The sequence below is a fragment of the Stenella coeruleoalba genome (genome assembly GCF_951394435.1).
Source record: "Stenella coeruleoalba genome assembly, chromosome: 3".
NCBI classification, from domain to species: Eukaryota; Metazoa; Chordata; class Mammalia; order Artiodactyla; family Delphinidae; genus Stenella; species Stenella coeruleoalba.
The window spans coordinates 49059177-49080374 of NC_137148.1; the positions used below are offsets into that span (position 1 = coordinate 49059177).

The following is a 21198-nucleotide window of genomic DNA, read 5'->3' on the forward strand; positions in this document are numbered from 1 at the left end:
TAGGGAGTGACCTAATCTCATACTTTTACATGTAGCTGTCCAGTTTTCCCAGCACCACTTATTGAAGAGGCTGTCCTTTCTCCACTGTACATTCCTGCCTCCTTTATCAAAGATAAGGTGACCATATGTGCGTGGGTTTATCTCTGGGCTTTCTATCCTGTTCCATTGATCTATATTTCTGTTTTTGTGCCAGTACCATACTGTATTGATTACTGTAGCTTTGTAGTATAGTCTGAAGTCAGGAAGCCTAATTCCTCCAGCTCTGTTTTTCGTTCTCAAGATTGCTTTGGCTATTTGGGGTCTTTTGTGTTTCCATACAAATTGTGAAATTTTTTGTTCTAGTTCTGTGAAAAATGCCAGTGGTAGTTTGATAGGGATTGCATTGAATCTGTAGATTGCTTTGGGTAGTAGAGTCATTTTCACAATGTTGATTCTTCCAATCCCAGAACATGGTATATCTCTCCATCTATTTGTATCATCTTTAATTTCTTTCATCAGTGTCTTATAATTTTCTGCATACAGGTCTTTTGTCTCCTTAGGTAGGTTTATTCCTAGATATTTTATTCTTTTTGTTGCAGTGGTAAATGGGATTGTTTTCTTGATTTCACTTTCAGATTTTTCTTACTTAGTGTATAGGAATGCCAGAGATTTCTGTGCATTAATTTTGTATCCTGCTACTTTACCAAATTCATTGATTAGCTCTAATAGTTTTCTGGTAGCATCTTTAGGATTCTCTATGTATAGTATCATGTCATCTGCAAAGAGTGACAGCTTTACTTCTTCTTTTCCAATTTGGATTCCTTTTATTTCCTTTTCTTCTCTGATTGCTGTGGCTAAAACTTCCAAAACTATGTTGAATAAGAGTGGTGAGAGTGGGCAACCTTGTGTTGTTCCTGATCATAGTGGAAATGCTTTCAGTTTTTCATCATTGAGGACAATGTTGGCTGTGGGTTTGTCATATATGGCCTTTATTATGTTGAGGAAAGTTCCCTCTGTGCCTACTTTCTGCAGGGTTTTTATCATAAATGGGTGTTGAATTTTGTCAAAAGCTTTCCCTGCAACTATTGAGATGATCATATGGTTTTTCTCCTTCAATTTGTTAGTATGGTTTATCACATTGATAGATTTGCGTATATTGAAGAATCCTTGCATTCCTGGAATAAACCCCACTTGATCATGGTGTATGATCCGTTTAATGTGCTGTTGGATTCTGTTTGCTAGTATTTTGTTGAGGATTTTTGCATCTATGTTCATCAGTGATATTGGCCTGTAGTTTTCTTTCTTTGTGACATCCTTGTCTGGTTTTGGTATCAGGGTGATGGTGGCCTCGTAGAATGAGTTGGGGAGTGTTCCTCCCTCTGCTATATTTTGGAAGAGTTTGAGAAGGATAGGTGACAGCTCTTCTCTAAATGTTTGATAGAATTCGCCTGTGAAGCCATCTGGTCCTGAGCTTTTGCTTGTTGGACGATTTTTAAGCACAGTTTCAATTTCAGTGCTTGTGATTGGTCTGTTCATATTTTCTATTTCTTTCTGATTCAGTCTTGGCAGGTTGTGCCTTTCTAAGAATTTGTCCATTTCTTCCAGGTTGTCCATTTTATTGGCATAGAGTTGCTTGTAGTAATCTCTCATGATCTTTTGTATTTCTGCAGTGTCAGTTGTTACTTCTCCTTTTTCATTTCTAATTCTGTTGATTTGAGTCTTCTCCCTTTTTTTCTTGATGAGTCTGGCTAATGGTTTATCAATTTTGTTTATCTTCTGAAAGAACCAGCTTTTAGTTTTATTGATCTTTGCTATCGTTTCCTTCATTTCTTTTAAATTTATTTCTGATCTGATTTTTATGATTTCTTTCCTTCTGCTAACTTTGGGGTTTTTTTGTTCGTCTTTCTCTAATTGCTTTAGGTGCAAGGTTAGGTTGTTTATTCGAGATGTTTCCTGTTTCTTAAGGTAGGATTGTATTGCTATAAACTTCCCTCTTAGAACTGCTTTTGCTGCATCCCATAGATTTTGAGTCGTCATGTCTCCATTGTCATTTGTTTCTAGGTATTTTTTGATTTCCTCTTTGATTTCTTCAGTGATCACTTCGTTATTAAGTAGTGTATTGTTTAGCCTCCATGTGTTTGTATTTTTTACAGATCTTTTCCTGTAATTGATATCTAGTCTCATAGCGTTGTGGCCAGAAAAGATACTTGATACAATTTCAATTTTCTTAAATTTACCAAGGCTTGATTTGTGACCCAAGATATGATCTATCCTGGAGAATATTCCATGAGCACTTGAGAAAAATGTGTATTCTGCTGTTTTTGGATGGAATGTCCTATAAATATCAATTAAGTCCATCTTGTTTAATGTATCATTTAAAGCTTGTGTTTCCTTATTTATTTTCATTTTGGATGATCTGTCCATTGGTGAAAGTGAGGTGTTAAAGTCCCCTACTATGAATGTGTTACTATCGATTTACCCTTTTATGGCTGTTAGTATTTGCCTTATGTATTGAGGTGCTCCTATGTTGGGTGCATAAATATCTACAATTGTTATATCTTCTTCTTGGATCGATCCCTTGATCATTATGTAGTGTCCTTCTTTGTCTCTTGTAATAGTCTTTATTTTAAAGTCTATTTTGTCTGATATGAGAATTGCTACTCCAGCTTTCTTTTGGTTTCCATTTGCATGAAATACCTTTTTCCATCCCCTTACTTTCAGTCTGTATGTGTCTCTAGGTCTGAAGTGGGTCTCTTGTAGACAGCAAATATATGGGTCTTGATTTTGTATCCATTCAGCCAATCTGTGTCTTTTGGTGGGAGCATTTAGTCTGTTTACATTTAAGGTAATTATCGATTATGTGTGTTCCCATTCCCATTTTCTTTATTGTTTTGGGTTCGTTATTGTAGGTCTTTTCCTTCTTTTGTGTTTCTTGCCTAGAGAAGTTCCTTTAGCAGTTGTTGTAGAGCTGGTTTTGTGGTGCTGAACTCTCAGCTTTTGCTTGTCTGTTAAGGTTTTAATTTCTCCATCAAATCTGAATGAGATCCTTGCTGGGTAGAGTAATCTTGGTTGCAGGTTTTTCTCCTTCAACACTTTCAATATGTCCTGCCACTCCCTTCTGGCTTGCAGAGTTTCTGCTGAAAGATCAGCTGTTAACCTTATGGGGATTCCCTTGTGTGTTATTTGTTGTTTTTCCCTTGCTGCTTTTAATATGTTTTCTTTGTATTTAATTTTTGACAGTTTGATTAATATGTGTCTTGGCGTATTTCTCCTTGGATTTATCCTGTATGGGACTCTCTGTGCTTCCTGGACTTGATTAACTATTTCCTTTCCCATATTAGGGAAGTTTTCAACTATAATTTCTTCAAATATTTTCTCAGTCCCTTTCTTTTTCTCTTCTTCTTCTGAAACCCCTATAATTCGAATGTTGGTGCGTTTAATGTTGTCCCAGAGGTCTCTGAGACTGTCCTCAGTTCTTTTCATTCTTTTTTCTTTATTCTGTTCTGCATTAGTTATTTCCACTATTTTATCTTCAGGTCACTTATCCGTTCTTCTGCTTCAGTTATTCTGCTATTGATCCCATCTAGAGTATTTTTCATTTCATTTATTGTGTTGTTCATCATTGCTTCTTTCATCTTTATTTCTTCTATGTCCTTGTTAAATGTTTCCTGCATTTTGTTTACTCTGTTTCCAAGATTTCGGATCAACCTTACTATCATTATTGTGAATTCTTTTTCAGGTAGACTGCCTATTTCCTCTTCATTTGTTAGGTCTGGTGGGTTTTTATCTTGCTCCTCCATCTGCTGTGTGTTTTTCTGTCTTCTCATTTTGCTTATCTTACTGTGTTTGGGGTCTCCTTTTTGCAGGCTGCAGGTTCGTAGTTCCTGTTGTTTTTTGTGTCTGTCCCCAGTGGCTAAGCTTGGTTCAGTGGGTTGTGTAGGCTTCCTGGTGGAGGAGACTGGTGCCTGTGTTTTTGTGGACACAGCTGGATCTTGTCTTTCTGGTGGGCAGGACCACGTCCAGTGGTGTGTTTTGGGGTGCCTGTGAAATTATTTTGATTTTAGGCAGCCTCTCTGCTCATGGGTGGGGTTGTGTTCCTGTCTTGCTAGTTGTTTGGCATAGAATGTACAGCACTCTAGCTTGCTGGTCGTTGAGTGAAGCTGGGTGCTGGCGTTGAGATGGAGATCTCTGGGAGCTTTTTGCTGTTTGATGTTATGTGCAGCTGGGAGCCCTCTTGTGGACCAGTGTCCTGAAGTTGGCTCTCCCACCTCAGAGGCACAGCATTAACTCGTGGCTGCAGCACCAAGAGCCTTTCATCCACAGGGCTCCTTAATTTGGGATGATTCGTTGTCTATTCATGTATTCCACAGATGCAGGGTACATCAAGTTGATTGTGGAGCTTTAATCCGCTGCTTCTGAGGCTGCTGGGAGAGATTTCCCTTTCTCTTCTTTGTTCTCACAGCTCCCAGGGGCTCAGCTTTGGATTTGGCCCCGCCTGTGCGTGTAGGTCGCTGGAGGGCGTCTGTTCTTTGGTCAGACAGGACGGGGTTAAAGGTGCCGCTGATTCGGAGGCTCTGGCTCACTCAGGCCGGGGGTAGGGAGGGTCACGGAGTGCAGGGCGAACCTGTGGCGGCAGAGGCTGGCGTGACGTTGCGCCAGCCTGAGGCGCGCCGTGTGTTCTCCCAGGGTAGTTGTCCCTGGATCCCGGGACCCTGGCAGTGGCGGGCTGCACACAGGCTTCTTGGTGGCGGCAGCAGTGGCCTTAGCGTCTCATGTCTGTCTCTGGGGTCCGCAGTTTTAGCAGTGGCTCATGCCCATCTCTGGAGCTCCTTTAAAGGCAGCGTTCTTAATCCCTTCTCTTCGTGCACCAGGAAATAAAGAGGGAAGAAAAAGTCTCTTGCCTCTTAGGCAGGTCCAGACTTTTCCTGGACTCTTTCTCGGGTAGCTGCGGTGCACTAACGCTCTGCAGGATGTGTTCACGCCGCCAACCCCAGTCCTCCCCCCGGTGCTCCAACTGAAGCCGGAGCCTCAGCTCCCAGCCCTGCCCGCCCGCCCAGGCGGGTGAGCAGACAAACCTCTCGGCTGATGAATGCCGGTCGGCCCTGATCCTCTGCGCTGGAATCTCTCCGCTTTGCCCTCCGCACCCCTGTTGCTGTGCTCTCCTCCGCGGCTCCGAAGCTCCCCCACTCCGCCACCCGCAGTCTCCGCCCGCGAAGGGGCTTCCTAGTGTGTGGACACTTTTCCTCCTTCACAGCTCCCTCCCGCTGGTGCAGGACACGTCCCTATCCTTTTGTCTCTGTTTATTTTTTTCTTTTGCCCTAACCAGGTACGTGGGGGGTTTCTTGCCTTTTGGGAGGTCTGAGGTCTTCTGCCAGCGTTCAGTAGGTGTTCTGTAGGAGTTGTTCCACGTGTAGATGTATTTCTGGTGTATCTGTGGGGAGGAAGGTGATCTCCGCGTCTTACTCTTCCGCCATCTTCCCAGAGGTCCTTCACGGTTAAAGATTTGATGATAGTTCAGAATAATGCAGTTGACAAGGAAATTTAGTTATTTCTGAGATATACATTTTAAAATAATAATTAGAATTATGACTTATAACATTATACCAGAACATATAAGATTTTTAGGAATTTCAAGTAATGTCTGAAACATTTATATTAACATATTTCCATACAAATAACCCAAAGAAAGTTTAGTATTAGTTGTTTTTTTGTTTTTAATTTTTGAATTTTTTATTAATTTTTTTAATATAGCAGGTGAGATCATTTTTAATGGGAAAGCACAGAATTGTATTGGGCTTTAACTCCTTTTGCCTAAATGTTTATTTTTTAAATTGAAGTTTAATTGACATATAACATTATATGAGTTTCAGATATATAATATAATGATTCAAAATTTGTATGTATTGTGAAACGATCACCACCATAAGTGTAGTTAACATCTGTCACCATACCTAGAGAATTTTTTTTCTTGTGATGAGTTATAAGATTTACTCTTCTAGCAACTTTAAAATACACAGTACAGTATTACTAAGTGTAGTTGCCATTGCTGTACATTACATTCCCGTGACTTCTTTATAACTGGAAGTCTGTACTTTTATACTCCCTTCACCTGTTCCACATGCCCCCCCATGTTTATCTTAATCTTGTCTTCTCATTTGTTTACTAATCTTGAGCAAGTCACTGTTAAGATTAAAAAAAACTTTTATTGAAGTATAGTATGTAACATACTTAAAAAGTACACAAACGAAGGGTACAGTTTGAATGTTTGTAATGTGACCACATCCATGTAACTACCACTCAGAACTAATCTAGAACTAGCACGCCAGAGGCTTCCTTTTTGCCCTTTCACAGTCACCTATATGTCCTCCTCAAAGATCTGACATTGCTCACCATAGATTAGTTTTACCTTAGATTAGTTTCATACAAATGGAAACCTTATAGTATGTTCTCTTTTGTGTCTGACTTTTTTTTTTCTGGTACACGGGCCTCTCACTGCGGCGTCCCCTCCCGTTGCGGAGCACAGGCTCCGGACGCACAGGCTCAGCGGCCATGGCTTACGGGCCCAGCCGCTCCGCGGCATGTGGGATCTTCCCGGACTGGGGCATCAACCCGTGTCCCCTGCATCGGCAGGCGAACTCTCAACCACTGCGCCACCAGGGAAGCCCTGTGTCTGACTTTTATTCAGTGTTATATTTGTGAGATTTATCCATGTAGTTGCATGGGACAGTAGTTTGCTCTTTTATGTTCTATAACGTCCCATTTTAGGAACATACCACCATTATCTGTCCATTCTGCTGTTGATGGGTATGAAGGTTGTTTCTAGTTTTTGACTATTAAAAATAAGGCGGCTTTGAAAAATCTTTTGCATGTCTTGTTGCATATAAGTTTGTATTTTATTGTCATTTATGGTTAGGTGTATGTTCAGCTTTAGTAGATACTGTCAATTAGTTTTCCAAACTATTTGTACCAGTTTGCCCTTCCACTAGTAGCATGGGCGTTGACATTTGCTACACATTCTCACCATACTTGGTCTGATCTGTTTCATTTTAGTCATGCTGGTGTGCTTGGTAATTTTTGCATTTTCCTGATAAACAATGAGTACCTTTTTCGTATACTTATTAGTCATTTGGAAATCCTGTTTTGTGAAGGGCTTGCCATTTGCACATCTAAAAAAATTGGATTATGTTATTGATTTATGGGACTTTATATATATATTTGGATATAAGTCCTTTGTTGAATATATATATATTGAAAATATCTTCTATTTTGTGACTTGCCTTTTCACTTACTTGCTGGCATCTTTTGATGAAGTTTGTAATTTTAATGAAGTTCAATTTAGCTACCTTTCTTTTTATAATTAATTCTTTTGGGATCTGTTTACAAAATTTTTCCTCAACACAAAGCCATGAAAATATTCTTTTTTCTGCTAGAAGCTTTGTTTTTTACTTTTCACATTTTGGTGTATGTCTGTGTGATTTCTGTGTAAACTTACAGTTTCTGTGTAAGTTATAGATGTGAAGTAGGGGCAGCACCATGTATTTTTCCCCAGTAGCATTTCAGTGGTTCCCTTGTTATAAATCAGGCACTTTATACATATGGATCTTTTTTTGGATTCTCTGTTTTGTCCTATTGGCCTATTTTTCTATCTTTGCTTTAGGTATTGTACTTTATAAGGCTTGATGTACTTTTGATTACTGTTTTGAATTTAATTTACTGTTCTTTTTTTAGTTTTTTGAAATGGAAGCTTAGATAATTGATATTCAGTTTTTCTTTGTATGCATTTAAAACACTAAGGCTTTTTTGTAATCATGGCTTTAGTTCAGTTTCACAAGCCTTGATATGTAGTATTTTCATTACCATTCATTCAAAAATATTTTTAAAATTCCCCTGTGATTTCTTTTTAGACCCATAGGCTAATTAGAAGTATTTCACCTAATTTCCAAACATGTGGGACTTTTTGTTGTTGTTACTGATTTCATTCTTTGAAATGTGTTGTCTTGTTTTATGATCCCATCATATGGTATTTTGGTAAATGTTTTATATGCACTTGAAAGGAAAGTATGCTTTGCTGTTGTGGATTATAATGTTTTATATATCAGGTCAAATTTGTTAATTATGCTATTGAAGTCTTCTGTGTTGTTACTGATTTTGAGCTACCTTTTCCATCAGTTACTGAGAGAGGTATGTTAATATCCAAATAACACTCCAATCTCTGCCTTCATTTTTACATAGTGTTATTTTCAAGTATCTTCTCTGTGTCTCTGTCCAAATTCTTCTCTTCCTATAAATGGCACCAGTCATTGGATTAGGGCCCACGCTAATCCAGTATGACCTCGTTTTAACTTGATTGCATCTGCAAAGCCCGTAATTCCCAATAAGGTTACATTCACAGGTATATGGGGTTAGGACTTGAACATAGCTTTTGGAGGGTTTGGGGAGGGGTACACAATTCAACTCAACAGATGCTTTAAAACATTTTTTTAAAAAATTGTATGCAACTTTTTTTTTTTTTTTTGCGGTATGCGGGCCTCTCACTGTTGTGGCCTCTCCCGTTGTGGAGCACAGGCTCCGGACACGCAGGCCCAGCGGCCATGGCTCACGGGCCCAGCCGCTCCACGGCATGTGGGATCCTCCCGGACCGGGGCACGAACCCGTGTCCCCTGCATCGGCAGGCGGACTCTCAACCACTGCGCCACCAGGGAAGCCCGATAGCACATTTTTGGGGGGATGATTCATCCAGTGCCAGCTACTCTATCATAGCCAGAATGGACAACCTTAAAATCAGTTCTTTAAAATTTAATTTTATAATAAATAAAACCATTCATATAGTTCAAAATTCAAAATGTATACAATCTTATACAGATGGATAGTCTCCGTCTCTTTCCTTTTGCTATCTAGTTTCCTTCCTCATTTGCAGTCAGACTTATTAGTATCGTGTTTATTCTTTTCAGACATGTAAAATGAGAGATTTTAAACTAGTTGATTTCTAGTAAGTCTTCCATCCCAAGTATTCTCTGATTCCTGATCCCTTTCCACATGGAATTTTGTAAAAGAAGTCAGTGTAAGACTAATATTTACTCATAGATTTTTTGAAGACCGTCATTAATTTTTTGGTAAGCAACTGTTTTTATATCAATAGAAGGAAACATCAAAATATCACGTTCTTTACTCTGGATTTATCTTATTTCCTATTGCTTACTGTTTTGTGCTTCCTGTTTATTCAGTTGTGAAGGAATTTTGTGCTTTTGTATTACCTGATGTGTCAATATACAAGTAATGGAAATAATTCTGTTTAATTACCAAAACAATCAAGGACACATTGTTTGAAAGACTTTTTATTGCTAAAATTCTCAGTCGTGCTTACCTGCATTCATTATTAGGCAGCATTCTCTTGCATAACAAATATATCTTTTTACAGTGCTCTCTCAGAGGAAGAGAAATCTACATTGCGTGCAGGGCTAATCACCAACTTCAATGAACCAATAAACCAGGTTAGTGAGAAAATGAGTGCCAACTATTCTTTCTTTTCCCTTAGTTTTTGCTTCTTTTCCAAACTAACTTTGTTTCTTGGCGTTAAAAATAAAATCTTATAATGTTCATTTGTGATGTTTATACACATTTCTCTGATGGTTTTTTAATTTTTAGATCCAAGTCTACCTGTTAAGAATTTTGATTAGATTTGGCTGTTAATGATTTAAAACTCAGAAGTCATTTGAAGATAGATATACTTGGATATTTTTTAACTTCTTCAGTTTTTGAGCCAATATTGAAAGCACATCTCTATATATTAATTATAGATGTTAATTTAGCACTCCCATCCCCCCTTCCCCTAAACTACAGGATGGCTTCTGGTTTTTGTCTGTTTCCTTCATCACATTTGAAGTTCTCACTACTCTGTGGGAATTGAATTTTTCTTTCCCTTATAGTGAGATTTTTCTTTTAAGAATAAAATAAGTTTGCTTATGATACAAAAATTATTTTTCCAAGTTACTACTATTTCTTACATTTGATTCATTAATTTGAATATTAAAGCACACTGTATTAGGTGGTGTATCCAATGCAGTTTTATCTAAACCTATTTAAGTGATCTGAGTTTTTTGCTGTGCATTTCTTCAACTGAGGGAGATGAGGGAAGATGGAGAGGAACAGAGTTACTTTCCGTGGGGCAGGAGGTGGTTGGGGTGTCAGGGTCTTGGGTGATTGAGGGGTAAACCATTGCTTAGGTGTTCTGTCAACCAGAATTTGTGAAACTGATCTGAACAAATATTATGTAAATACCTAATATTGATGTTCATTTCTACTCTGATGTCATTGGTTCTCAAAGTTTGCATTCTTAGAACTTCCTTATACTGCTAAAGTAAAACACGAAATGGTTATATATGTTGATATTTATTGTATTAGAAATTAAAATTGAGAAATCTAAAAAACTATTATTTTTTAACATAAGTAGAATTTAAAAAAGTGAACAATAGCTATTTCCCCAAACAATAAATATTTAATGAGAAGAGTAACATTGTTTGGCATTTTTGCCTATCTCTTTAGTGTCTGGCTCTTTAAAAGAAGACATCTAGATTTTCAAATATATCTGCTATTTACAATGTTGTGATATTATTTTGGCAGAAGCTATGTGATGAAAATCTAGCTTCACACCAGTACGTTATTGGGAAAGGGAGGACCTCACAGAAAGGATCCTAGGCCCCCTAGGGATCCATAGATCACACTTTGAGAACTACTACCTTAAGCAGTTGTTCAGTGAAATCTTACTCATTTTTGTTAAATGTATAATTAACCAAAAAGGTAATTTTCAACTATGAATGCATTCCTTATCTATTGCTTTAATTTCATATGTTTATTTCTGAAGATTAATTCTTCTTCCTTTAGATTGCAACTCAAATTGCCGTGCTGATTGCAAAAGTTGCTCGATTGGACTGTCCTAGACAGTGGCCTGAACTGATTCCCACTCTTATAGAATCTGTCAAAGTACAAGATGATCTTCGACAGCACAGAGCGTTGCTTACCTTTTATCATGTTACCAAGACCCTGGCGTCTAAACGACTGGCTGCTGATAGAAAACTGTTTTATGATGTAAGTGATTTAACAAAGAATTTGATAATGAAAACTGTGCTACTTGTATTAAAAGGTGTGTAATTTTACCTCTAAATATCTTATTGAAGGATTTTTAATTTCTAATTGACCTCAAAAGGTTCATACTAATAGATAACACCCCAAAGGTTTTAAGCTGGTTAGTGATATGACTGGTAAGGTCACTTAGTCGCCAGTGAGGGGGAAAAATTGGTGGAGAACAGTCTGAAGGCAAAGAGACTGGTTTGAGGCTATCTGAAGCAGTTCAGATTCGATGATAAAGCTCTTAAATGAAGCAGCGGTAAAGAGAACATTTAGAAGCATGTAGAGTTGAAATTTAGGAAGTTACAATTGACACGCCTGGGTAATCGGTGGATGTAGGAAGGAGTCTGACACGACTGAGGGTGTCTATAGGTGTTTTAGCACCATTTGTTGAAAAAACTTTACCTTCTCTATTCAGTTGCTTTGGTGCTTTTGTTTGTGTTTCACTGTTTTGAACTACCAGAACAGTGATTTTCATATTATTCAACCTAACATTTTGAACTGTACCAGGTAACAGTGGGAGTCTCCAAGTGTTTTTAAGTGTTCTTGCTTACCTTTGGAATCCTCACTTTGAGGATATGGCTTGGGAATTTGCATTTTTGATAGGTTCCCCAGGTGATTATTTTTTTTTTTTTGCGGTACGCGGGCCTCTCACTGTTGTGGCCTCTCCCGTTGCGGAGCACAGGCTCCGGGTGCGCAGGCTCAGCGGCCATGGCCCATGGGCCCAGCCGCTGTGCGGCATGTGGGATCTTCCCGGACCGGGGCACAAACCCATGTCCCCTGCATCGGCAGGTGGACTCTGAACCGCTGCGCCACCAGGGAAGCCCTCCCCAGGTGATTCTTAATACACCAAAGTTTAAACCAGAACCACATTATGTTCTCTTTATTTTTAACCCAGTAGGTTTAAATAGCCAATTTTCTATTTATCTGAGGATATTGAGTGTAAGAAATTCTTTTTGTTAAAGGTTGCTTTTAAAATCCTTGTCAGTTTTGCTTGATATCTAACAAGGACTAAAGAAATGGACATTTTATCTTCTCAAGTCACTCTATGAATTTCTTGTTGATTTTTCTCACCTTTATCCCCATCTTAGGCCCCTTCAATTTCTTTTATATAGACGTTTTCCAAAATCAAATGTGTAGAAGATTCTGGGTTACAGTTACTCTATAGTGAAGGGTCCCCTTCTATAGAAGTCTTACTTCTTAGTTTGACTTTCTGAAGTTGTACTCTCTTAATGTGTTGCCTCCTTGGTTTTCAGATATAATTTATATTTAGCCTAGTCAGGCTCTACAAATTGTATCTAAACTAGCCTTAGTCTGTATAGCTTGTTTGCGTTAGCTTCCTGTCCACTTCAACTTTCTTGCTTGGTTTTCTTGTGGTGTGAGGCTATTTCCTCTCCATATAAAATGAAATATAGGTCTCCTTAGCGTCCTGTACTTACTTCCAGCAGAGTATTTATTACACTGTACATTGCATTGTAATTACGTTATAATTGTTGACTTACCTTTTTGAGATCCACCACACTGAATTTTATGAGGGTGGACTGTAGCTCTTATTGTTATAGTCCTACTATCCAGCCCAGGAGAATGCACATCAGTGGATGGTGCTCAGTAACTGTTAAATGAGTAAATGGTAAAAGAAGAGATTTTTTCTTAGATACCTTCTAGATTTCAAAGTGGTATAGTGCAAAACTTCAAAAAGCAGGAGTTTGAGGAGCATATACAAAACTCAAGATACCGGGAAGAAATAATTCAGCTTAGCACCTTTCATTCTGGAATGGAGTATCTGAACCTGGAAACATGGAGCACAGTAGGGACTAGGAGGGGAGTCTTGTCTCATGGGGTTGGGGAACAAGATGTGTACTTTAATTGAAGGTAGCATGTGTGGGAAGATACTATTATAAAGAGCAAGTTTGCTAGTTAATAAAGCAACTCCTATTATTTTGGTAATCTGAAGTGTGGGGAAATCTTCCTTTTAGTAATGTGTTTACTTTATTGTTAAGATGGTCTTCATGTACTAAATTAGTTTCCCACCTAAAATTAAGTGTAAGGTCATAGTTGAGCTAGTTGGTATGGCAAAGTAGTGCAGTGTGTACTTAAAACCCTTCCCTACTGCTCTGCGTGCCCCAACAATTTCTATATCTTGTTTTCCCTCCACGTTAAAATAAGTCTTTTTCAGGGGTGACAAACTACAAAATCAGCAGTGGAGAGAAAATTGCTTTGCAGTTACAAAATTGAGCTTGATTTGACACAAAGAGGATTCATTTTCTAGAAAATCATAAGCTTTTCATACAAACCTGAATATAAAAAAGTTGGCATTAAGTACAGTTAAAATCTAAAGTCTACAAAAGCAAGGGATTTAAGGTACAGATAGTAATTCTAATGTACTTGTAAATGTATTAACCAAATAATACCTTGTAGACATGATGTGTAACCCACAAATGTTTATGCTATGGTAAATGAAATAATCTGAAACTCAAAAAAGAAGAAAAGATTTTTTGAAAGCAAGTGTATTTCACTTGTGTTTAGAAATATGGGTTAACAAGTATGAGAAGACCTGGTTTCCAGTGAAGAATGTTTCTTTGTACTGAGCAGCTTTGGAATTTTGAGTAAGACATTTAAACTTTATGATTCTTTAAAATTTTCTTTCAATTCTAAAGTTGTGTGATTCTGAGAATTTATAATCTTTATTATTCCAAGTTAATCTATACAAACACCATTAAAGTTTTGAGATGGAAATCTTAGTTATGGTGTAATTTAAATATCAATTTTGCGGTTTTTTTTGTTTTTGTTTTTTTTGCGGTATGCGGGCCTCTCACTGTTGTGGCCTCTCCCGTTGTGGAGCACAGGCTCTGGATGCGCAGGCTCAGTGGCCATGGCTCACGGGCCCAGCCGCTCCGCGGCATGTGGGATCTTCCCGGACTGGGGCACGAATCCATGTCCCCTGCATCAGTAGGTGGACTCTCAACCACTGTGCCACCAGGGAAGCCCCAATTTTGCGTTTTCAATCACTGTTTTTTCTAGAAGCCAAGACCTTTGTACATTTAGTTTTATTTTTTTTGTATTTTCTTAACATACAGTTAAGTTCTTGACTTACTGACTTTATTGGATACTTTTCTGTGGAATTTTGGCATACAACCAGTTATATCGTTTTCTTAATTAAGAAAATTTCAAATATACTCTAGTTGAGAGAACAATACAACAACTCGCATATATTCTTCACTCATATTTAACAGTTCTTAAGGAGTTGCCACGTTTACTTTTCCTCTTTTCTGGAGCAAATCTTAATGTGTTATTTCATCCAATAATATTTATAGAGTATGAATCTCTAAAAAGGACATTTTCCATAACCAGTTTTTATTATGAATTTTTAAAGTTTGGATGTTAGGAATTAATCTTAAATTCTTCTCCCTGAGAGTAGGTCAGCAGATATTGTTTGCCTGTTGTGTACGAGAGATATCTAAGGTACTGAAGAAGATGAAAGAGACAAATAGTCGTCTCTTGACATTCATGGGGAAAGGCGTAAGACACAAACCCTCAAAGTTCATTTAGTAATTTATTAAAATCTGCCACAGAAGAAAACTAAATACTGTATTACATTGTTATAGTCAAAGCTAACATTTAGGAAAATATAAAAAAACTGAAGGGTTTATGATGAATAATGTTCCCACTAACAGCATATGTATTATTTGCATGGTGAAGATAAGAGAAAACTGTGTGGCAAGGTGAAGTCAGGTTGCAGTACTACCAAAGAGTCTTCCTGATGAGTTACTGTTTTCTGAATAAACTAACAAAACAGAACCACATAGCTACTCTGAGATGGGTTGGTTAGTATAAGCTCACTCAGCCTCGTAAAAGAGATTTTCATACTTAACTTCTTATAAATTTATAATTTCATGATGTGGTCCTTAGGGAAAATTCCCAAATAGTTGAAGTTATGAATGTTACATTTGAGAATGCCAAGGTGCCACTTATATGGTATAGCTTGAACCTCCAGGAAATTTACAGAATAGTGAAATTTATTTAAAAGATAAATGTGTTTATAAGCAAATCATCAAGTAGGTTAAATTCATTTTGTTTTCAGTTTCGTTTGGGTGATTTTAAATGCCAAGTACTGATTAAATGCTGATTCTAGATCTTGTCTCTTGCTCTGCCAAATTCAAATTGGCTTTTAATCACATTGTTTAAAGAGTGACTCCTATAATACACAAAGGGTCATCTCTGCTATGAGCCTGTATGGGTACTTAAGAGTGTGTGTGTGTGTGTGTGTGTGCGCGCGTGCGTGCATGCGTGTGAGTCTAGGCTTATATAAATATGAGGAAACTTTTGGTGGGAAGTTTTAATGGAGGAGAGAGTCAAGGTGACTAACTTGATCAAAAAAAAAAAAAAAAAAACTGTGCACTAAACAGAAGAGGAGATTTTGAGTATAGCATGGTGCTTATCCTTTCTGGATGGTTCACAAGGACTCTTGTCTGGGTCCTAGGAAAAGGGGCTCTTGAAGCATTGCCGATTTATGCTTTGTTTTTTGCCCATGTCTATCTGTCTGACAAATATTTGAGTTCCTACTCTGCCAGTCACTGTATTGGATGCCTGAAATGCAGCTGTGAACAAAGGCAGGATCCCAAATGGAGAGGAGGGTAGATTCACTTCCTCCTTCCTCATATTGAGATCATATTCTGTATACCTGAGAGCATTGTCTAGACATCAGTAGCTAAGGACAGCCTTACGGCTGTTGCTAGGATTAGAGGACTTGAGGGATCTGGAAGATGGGCCACAGTGACCTTCCTGGGCCTGAGGTGTACCAGTGGCAAGTTTGAGAACAAAATAAAAATTAGATTTTACTTAAAAAATATGTAGGTAACAGATGTTACAGGTCTTTAGGAATGTCCTTCATTGAAAGTTAATAAATATCAATTGAGAGACATTGGCACTTTGGAAATTGTTTTTGAAACCTTATAATCCACCAAAGCTTCTGGCCTGACACATTTGGGTAGTTTGATATATATGTATGTCATGGTTAAGTGGAAACAAATTTATATTTAAATATTAAGGAAAAAGCTGACTACTACTAAAGTAACTACCTTTTTTTGTTACAAATGTGTGGATGTTTTAAGAGTTACTTGTGAATTTTTTAAACATATAGAAAAATAAAGAAAAACTATTAACTGCCATATACCCATCACCTAGATTTAGCAGTTAACATTTCGCTGTTTTTGCTTTATTGCTTTTTCTAAGATATTTTAAAGTAATTTAAAGATTTCACGATATTTTATTACTATACTAAATACTTGAGTATTCATTTGTAAAAAGATAGATTTATTTTTTTAAAGGTTAAAAGAAAATTTTCCACTGACAGTTTACTGATTTAGTAGACTTTTTTTTTTTTTTTTTTGTGGTACTCGGGCCTCTCACTGTTGTGGCCTCTTCCGTTGCAGAGCACAGGCTCCGGACCTGCAGGCTCAGCGGCCATGGCTCATGGGCCCAGCCGCTCCGCGGCATGTGGGATCTTCCCGGACCGGGGCATGAACCCGTGTCCCCTGCATCGGCAGGTGGACTCTCAACCACTGCGCCACCAGGGAAGCCCCTAGTAGACTTTTATTCAACTATTCATGGGTCAGGCAGCATCCAGTCTAGCAGATAGGAGCTCCAAAGAGCTGTACAAGCTGAAAGAGTTTTTTGAACAAAAGCGAGCAGGAACAAGGAAGCTAGACTGGGAATTAGCTGAATAGCTAAATCCAGGGTTATTTTCCTCATATGGAGCAAAGAGAAGTCTTAGAGCTGGGTCAGGTAACTTGTGTTGAGCAGGCAGGCACTGATTGGTTGACCTAGACCTGCCTTTTCTGAGAGAGCCCAGCATAGAACCTTAGTTCTAAGTTTTGGTTTGCTGCTGTGGGGCTTAGCATGAGTGATTCCATCTTGAGCCTAATCTGGTTACTTAGCATATATAATCATTTAACTTTTATCATACTTGACACACGTAAAAGTAGTGATTTAATATGATGTAATACTTCTAGCCAGTTTTCTACGTTGTTCTTAAATATGTTTACAGGTGGTGTGTTTGAGCCAGAAAAATGAATATGGCAGGTACATAGCATTTGATCATGTTTCTTAAGTGTCTGTTTTTTTGGCCACACCATGCGGCTTGTGGGATTTTAGTTCCCTGACCAGGGATTGAACCTGCACCCTTGTCAGTGAAAGTGCGGAGTCCTAACCAGTGGACCGCCAGGGAATTAATTCCTTCTTAGGAGCCTTTTTAAGTTAGAATAGTATTCTCTCTTTTTCTTTTTTTATTGGTGCACCATTGACATGTTGAAACATTTTTTGGTTATCTTTTTTTTTTTTTAATATTTATTTATTTGGCTGTGTAGGGTCCTAGTTGTGGTGCACGGGCTCTTTGTTGCAGCACATGGGCTTCTCTCTAGTTGTGGCATGTGGGCTCCAGAGAGCCCGGGTTCAGTAGTTGTGGTGCACAGGCTTAGTTGCCCCCGCGGCATGTGGGATCTTAGTACCCTGACCAGGGATTGAACCGGTGTCCCCTGCTTTGCAAGATGGATTCTTAACCACTAGACCGCCAGGGAAGTCCCTATCTTGTTGATTAGAGTTAGGTTAAGCAGGTTTTGAAAGCTCCAGTTTGTGGATAATATTCATTGCCCCACTATTAGTGATGAATTACAAGACTTTGATTTAAACATTTTTGGTGCTCACTTTTCTTAAGGGAAAATTGTGAGGACAGTGGTCCTGAGGCTAAAAAAGTTTAAGAATATTTAAAATGCTAAAAGAAATAAAACTTCCTGTAATGTTTTGCCTTTGATATTCAAGGAGTCAAGTCTGTATGCTTCTACAAAGTTGCTAAGCAGTCAGTGGGTGGCACTGTTTCTTCTGGTTTAGAAAAAGAAAAGTGCAAGTATTTGGGATTTTCGTGAACTACTACCTAAAATGTTTCATTAAATAATTAATTTTATATTGTCTAACTGAATATTCCCTACCCCTTCTACATTTTTGAGAATAAAATGTAGAATAAATATTTTTATCCCTCCTATTTGTGCTTTATTATTACTTTCTCTTTTCCAGATGAGCCTTTTGTGACCATGTATCAGTTGGTATTTTCTGGAGCAGATAGAAGCTTGTGGAGGGCTTGTGTTTACAGGATAGTTAGCAGTATTCCGTCCCAAATTCTTGTGGTTTCTTCCTTCTTTGTCTGTCTCCTTCCTTTTACCCTTGGGCTGAAAGTGTAGCGCTATTGCTGCTTCATTCCAGCCATCGCTGTTTGTGCAGAGCCCTTTTGTAGGCTAGCTAAAAAGAATTATGAATTGTGGCATAATAGATGCCTAATGCCTAAACTAGGTGCTTAGCTCCAGAACTGGAGTGTGAAACAAAGAAGAATATTAAAGTTTTTTCATACTGCTGTTTCTTTCTTGATTTCTGTCACAAATGCTATATGTCTGCACACTAAAAACAATGACCAAAGCAATAGGGGCTGGATGACTCCAGTCCAGGTTGTGGAATGCCCCATTGCTGGGAAGCCAATTCTAGACTGTAACTAAGTGGTATTATATTCTGCAGCTCTCTTCTGGGGGAGAGAGTTAGGGGTGGGATAGGATACTTTATACCTTATCAGATTCCAGGAGGCCATGAGAAACCATCTAACAGAGGAGATAGGGAGGTGAGCAGGAGATTGGTGTTCTAGCAGTTGCTTCCTCTTGTGTTCCAGGAGGATCACAAGATGTTCTGCCAATACTCGGATTAGCTGAGGTTTAAGCCTTTGCCTCTGTAGATATGTGCAGTTTCCAAGGGGTATGGTGAAGCTGTTTCTCTATACCTGGACACACAGACCATTAAGATTACTGAATTAAAATAACAAGTGGAATTTGCTTTTTCATAGAAATATTATATTTATAGGATTGTGTTTCTGACTGGTTTCTGATGCCTGACCACATTAGTAAATACAGTGTTTAATTAGTTGATATGACATATCTCAAATAAGAAAAAATTATTCTGAAGTGTACTAATGATAACTAGTCATATGCACTTATGTATAATTTTATTTGAAGAAGATTGCCATGTAGGCTCAGGTGGTTTGCTCTTAGACCTTCTGGAAAAAAAATGAAGATACCACTGGAAGGTGGTTCTTAGTGTGAGTCAGGTTTTTAAATACTGGTACATATTAGGCAAGCGGCCTGACAAGTGATGTGGTTTGTTATGTTCTTGGCTTTAAATACCCAAGACCATATGGGTAGAATTGGCAGAACACAGAAATTTAACTCCTTTGTATTCTTAGTATATTGATTTATCTGATAAACTCAGTGACAGTTCTGTTTTTAAAGCTGAGTGTTACAACTATTAGTGGAAGAAAAAAAAGTAAAAATAGGAAATATCAGACTGCAATGCAGGCATTAGGCTAAGCAGTGTTTCAAGAAACTAATATTTGGGGGGGGCATGTGTGTGTGTGTTCTTAGCAGCAGCCAATGTAAACTATACTTACTGCTGTGCATTGTGACTAAAAAAAGTTTAAAATGTTGCTGTAAGTGATTCTTGACTATTTTAGTCAAGAATTGAAAATGTGTGCTCAGTTTTAAAACCAAAACGTATTACTACGTAGGTCTAATTGATTACTGAAATCTGTAATAATATTGTGACCAAATTTGTTGATATCTTTGCAGTTAGCTTCTGGAATTTATAGTTTTGCCTGCTCTCTGTGGAATCACCACACAGACACATTCCTTCAACAAGTTTCTTCTGGCAATGAAGCTGCAGTTCTAAGTTCACTAGAACGAACTCTACTGTCATTGAAAGGTACTATTAAACTTGACATGCTTATTTTTGAAACAACATACCTCAGAATAGTGGCCGAATAGTTTATCTGTATGGACTTGCTGTTTCCAGTTGCACTGGTGGAAGAATAAGGCGCTAATAGTTCCCTCAGAGACAAGGGCTCTTGTAGTTTGCTTTTCTTTTGTAAGAATAGCTCTTCCTCTACGCTAATTGATGAGAGCACACATAGTTCAGATGGATAGCTTGAAGTTATATTCACATTACTGGAGTTTCATGGCTCTGAATGCATACCTTTCAAATACTTGCACTTCTTTTTTGCTTCATTTCTCATTCTGGGCTGCTACCATTATTATTGTCATGCCGACTTTCCTAAACTTCTGTCCCCAAGGCTTATTAGTTGAGCTCTATCTCCCAGCTCTCTTTTCCCTGAGAACTCATCTTTCTTGTTTGTACCTTAGGCTCACTTGGATTTTAGAAGGTGCTTGTTGGGGTGCTATCTTGGCCTGTGTTTTCCTATGCTTTGTTTATAGGCATTCCCTTAGCATAAATCTCTGTCACCTTCCCTGAGCTGAGCTTATCTTGATGCATGTATTCCGAGGTTCATTTCCTTTCTAAAACATTCACCATCATTTTATTTTCTTTGTCTTCCTTCTGTTCTGGTTGCTGAGGCTCTTTTATCTTGTGTTTCTTAGTTTGAGCTCAAGCAACCTTTATTTCTTTCTTACTGCAGCTCATTTTGCATTCTCTGTTTTATTTGTAAACCCTTTTATCATACTCACCTTAGTACCTTACAATGGCACTACTCCAGTGCATCACTTACATCAATAAGATAGTGGATGCACAAACCCCAAACTGTCAACACATTTTGGGGAACCTTGTGGACAAATTATTTTAAAGGACTGTTGACATGTAAAATCCAATCCATTGTACAGGTGGTTTTACAAGTGAATGGAGATGGTTTTGCCAACATTCTTGAGGAAGACATTAAAAGGCCTTAGAAATGTTTACACAGAAAGAATTAGAGAAACTGATACAAGATTAGATACATAAAGCGTTGTGTAAGTACTGTATTTAATGATTAAGGAATTTTCATGAATCCTTTTGATTGTAGAGTCTTTTTGTCTCACTGACTTCAAAGCCTAACTCCTGACCCAAATGATGCTGTTCTACTCTACATTAGCCTGCTTTAGGCTCTTCGATATCACAGCATCTCAAGGTCTTAGATACACATTAGCATTTCTAAGGCATCCTGACATGGAAAAATCTCATAGCATTTTTCTTTAAAATACTTGTTCTGTCAAGCTGTAAATTTCTTTGCTTTTATGA

The 21198-nt window shown here is 38.1% G+C and overlaps 1 protein-coding gene across 4 annotated transcripts in view; it reads left to right on the plus strand.

Moving 5' to 3' along the window:
- The window catches only part of IPO11 (importin 11), a 434194-nt gene that overhangs the window by 39571 nt on the left and 373425 nt on the right, over positions 1-21198 (plus strand). For all 4 annotated transcript variants that reach the window (XR_013827515.1, XR_013827516.1, XM_079916153.1 and 1 more), the window contains exons 4-6: positions 9398-9470; positions 10861-11064; positions 19761-19893. Coding sequence is in view for 2 of the 4 variants with exons in the window: in XM_079916153.1 (XP_079772279.1) it covers positions 9398-9470; positions 10861-11064; positions 19761-19893 (410 nt within the window). In the remaining 2 variants the exon portion in view is untranslated. The remainder of the gene's footprint in view (positions 1-9397; positions 9471-10860; positions 11065-19760; positions 19894-21198) is intronic.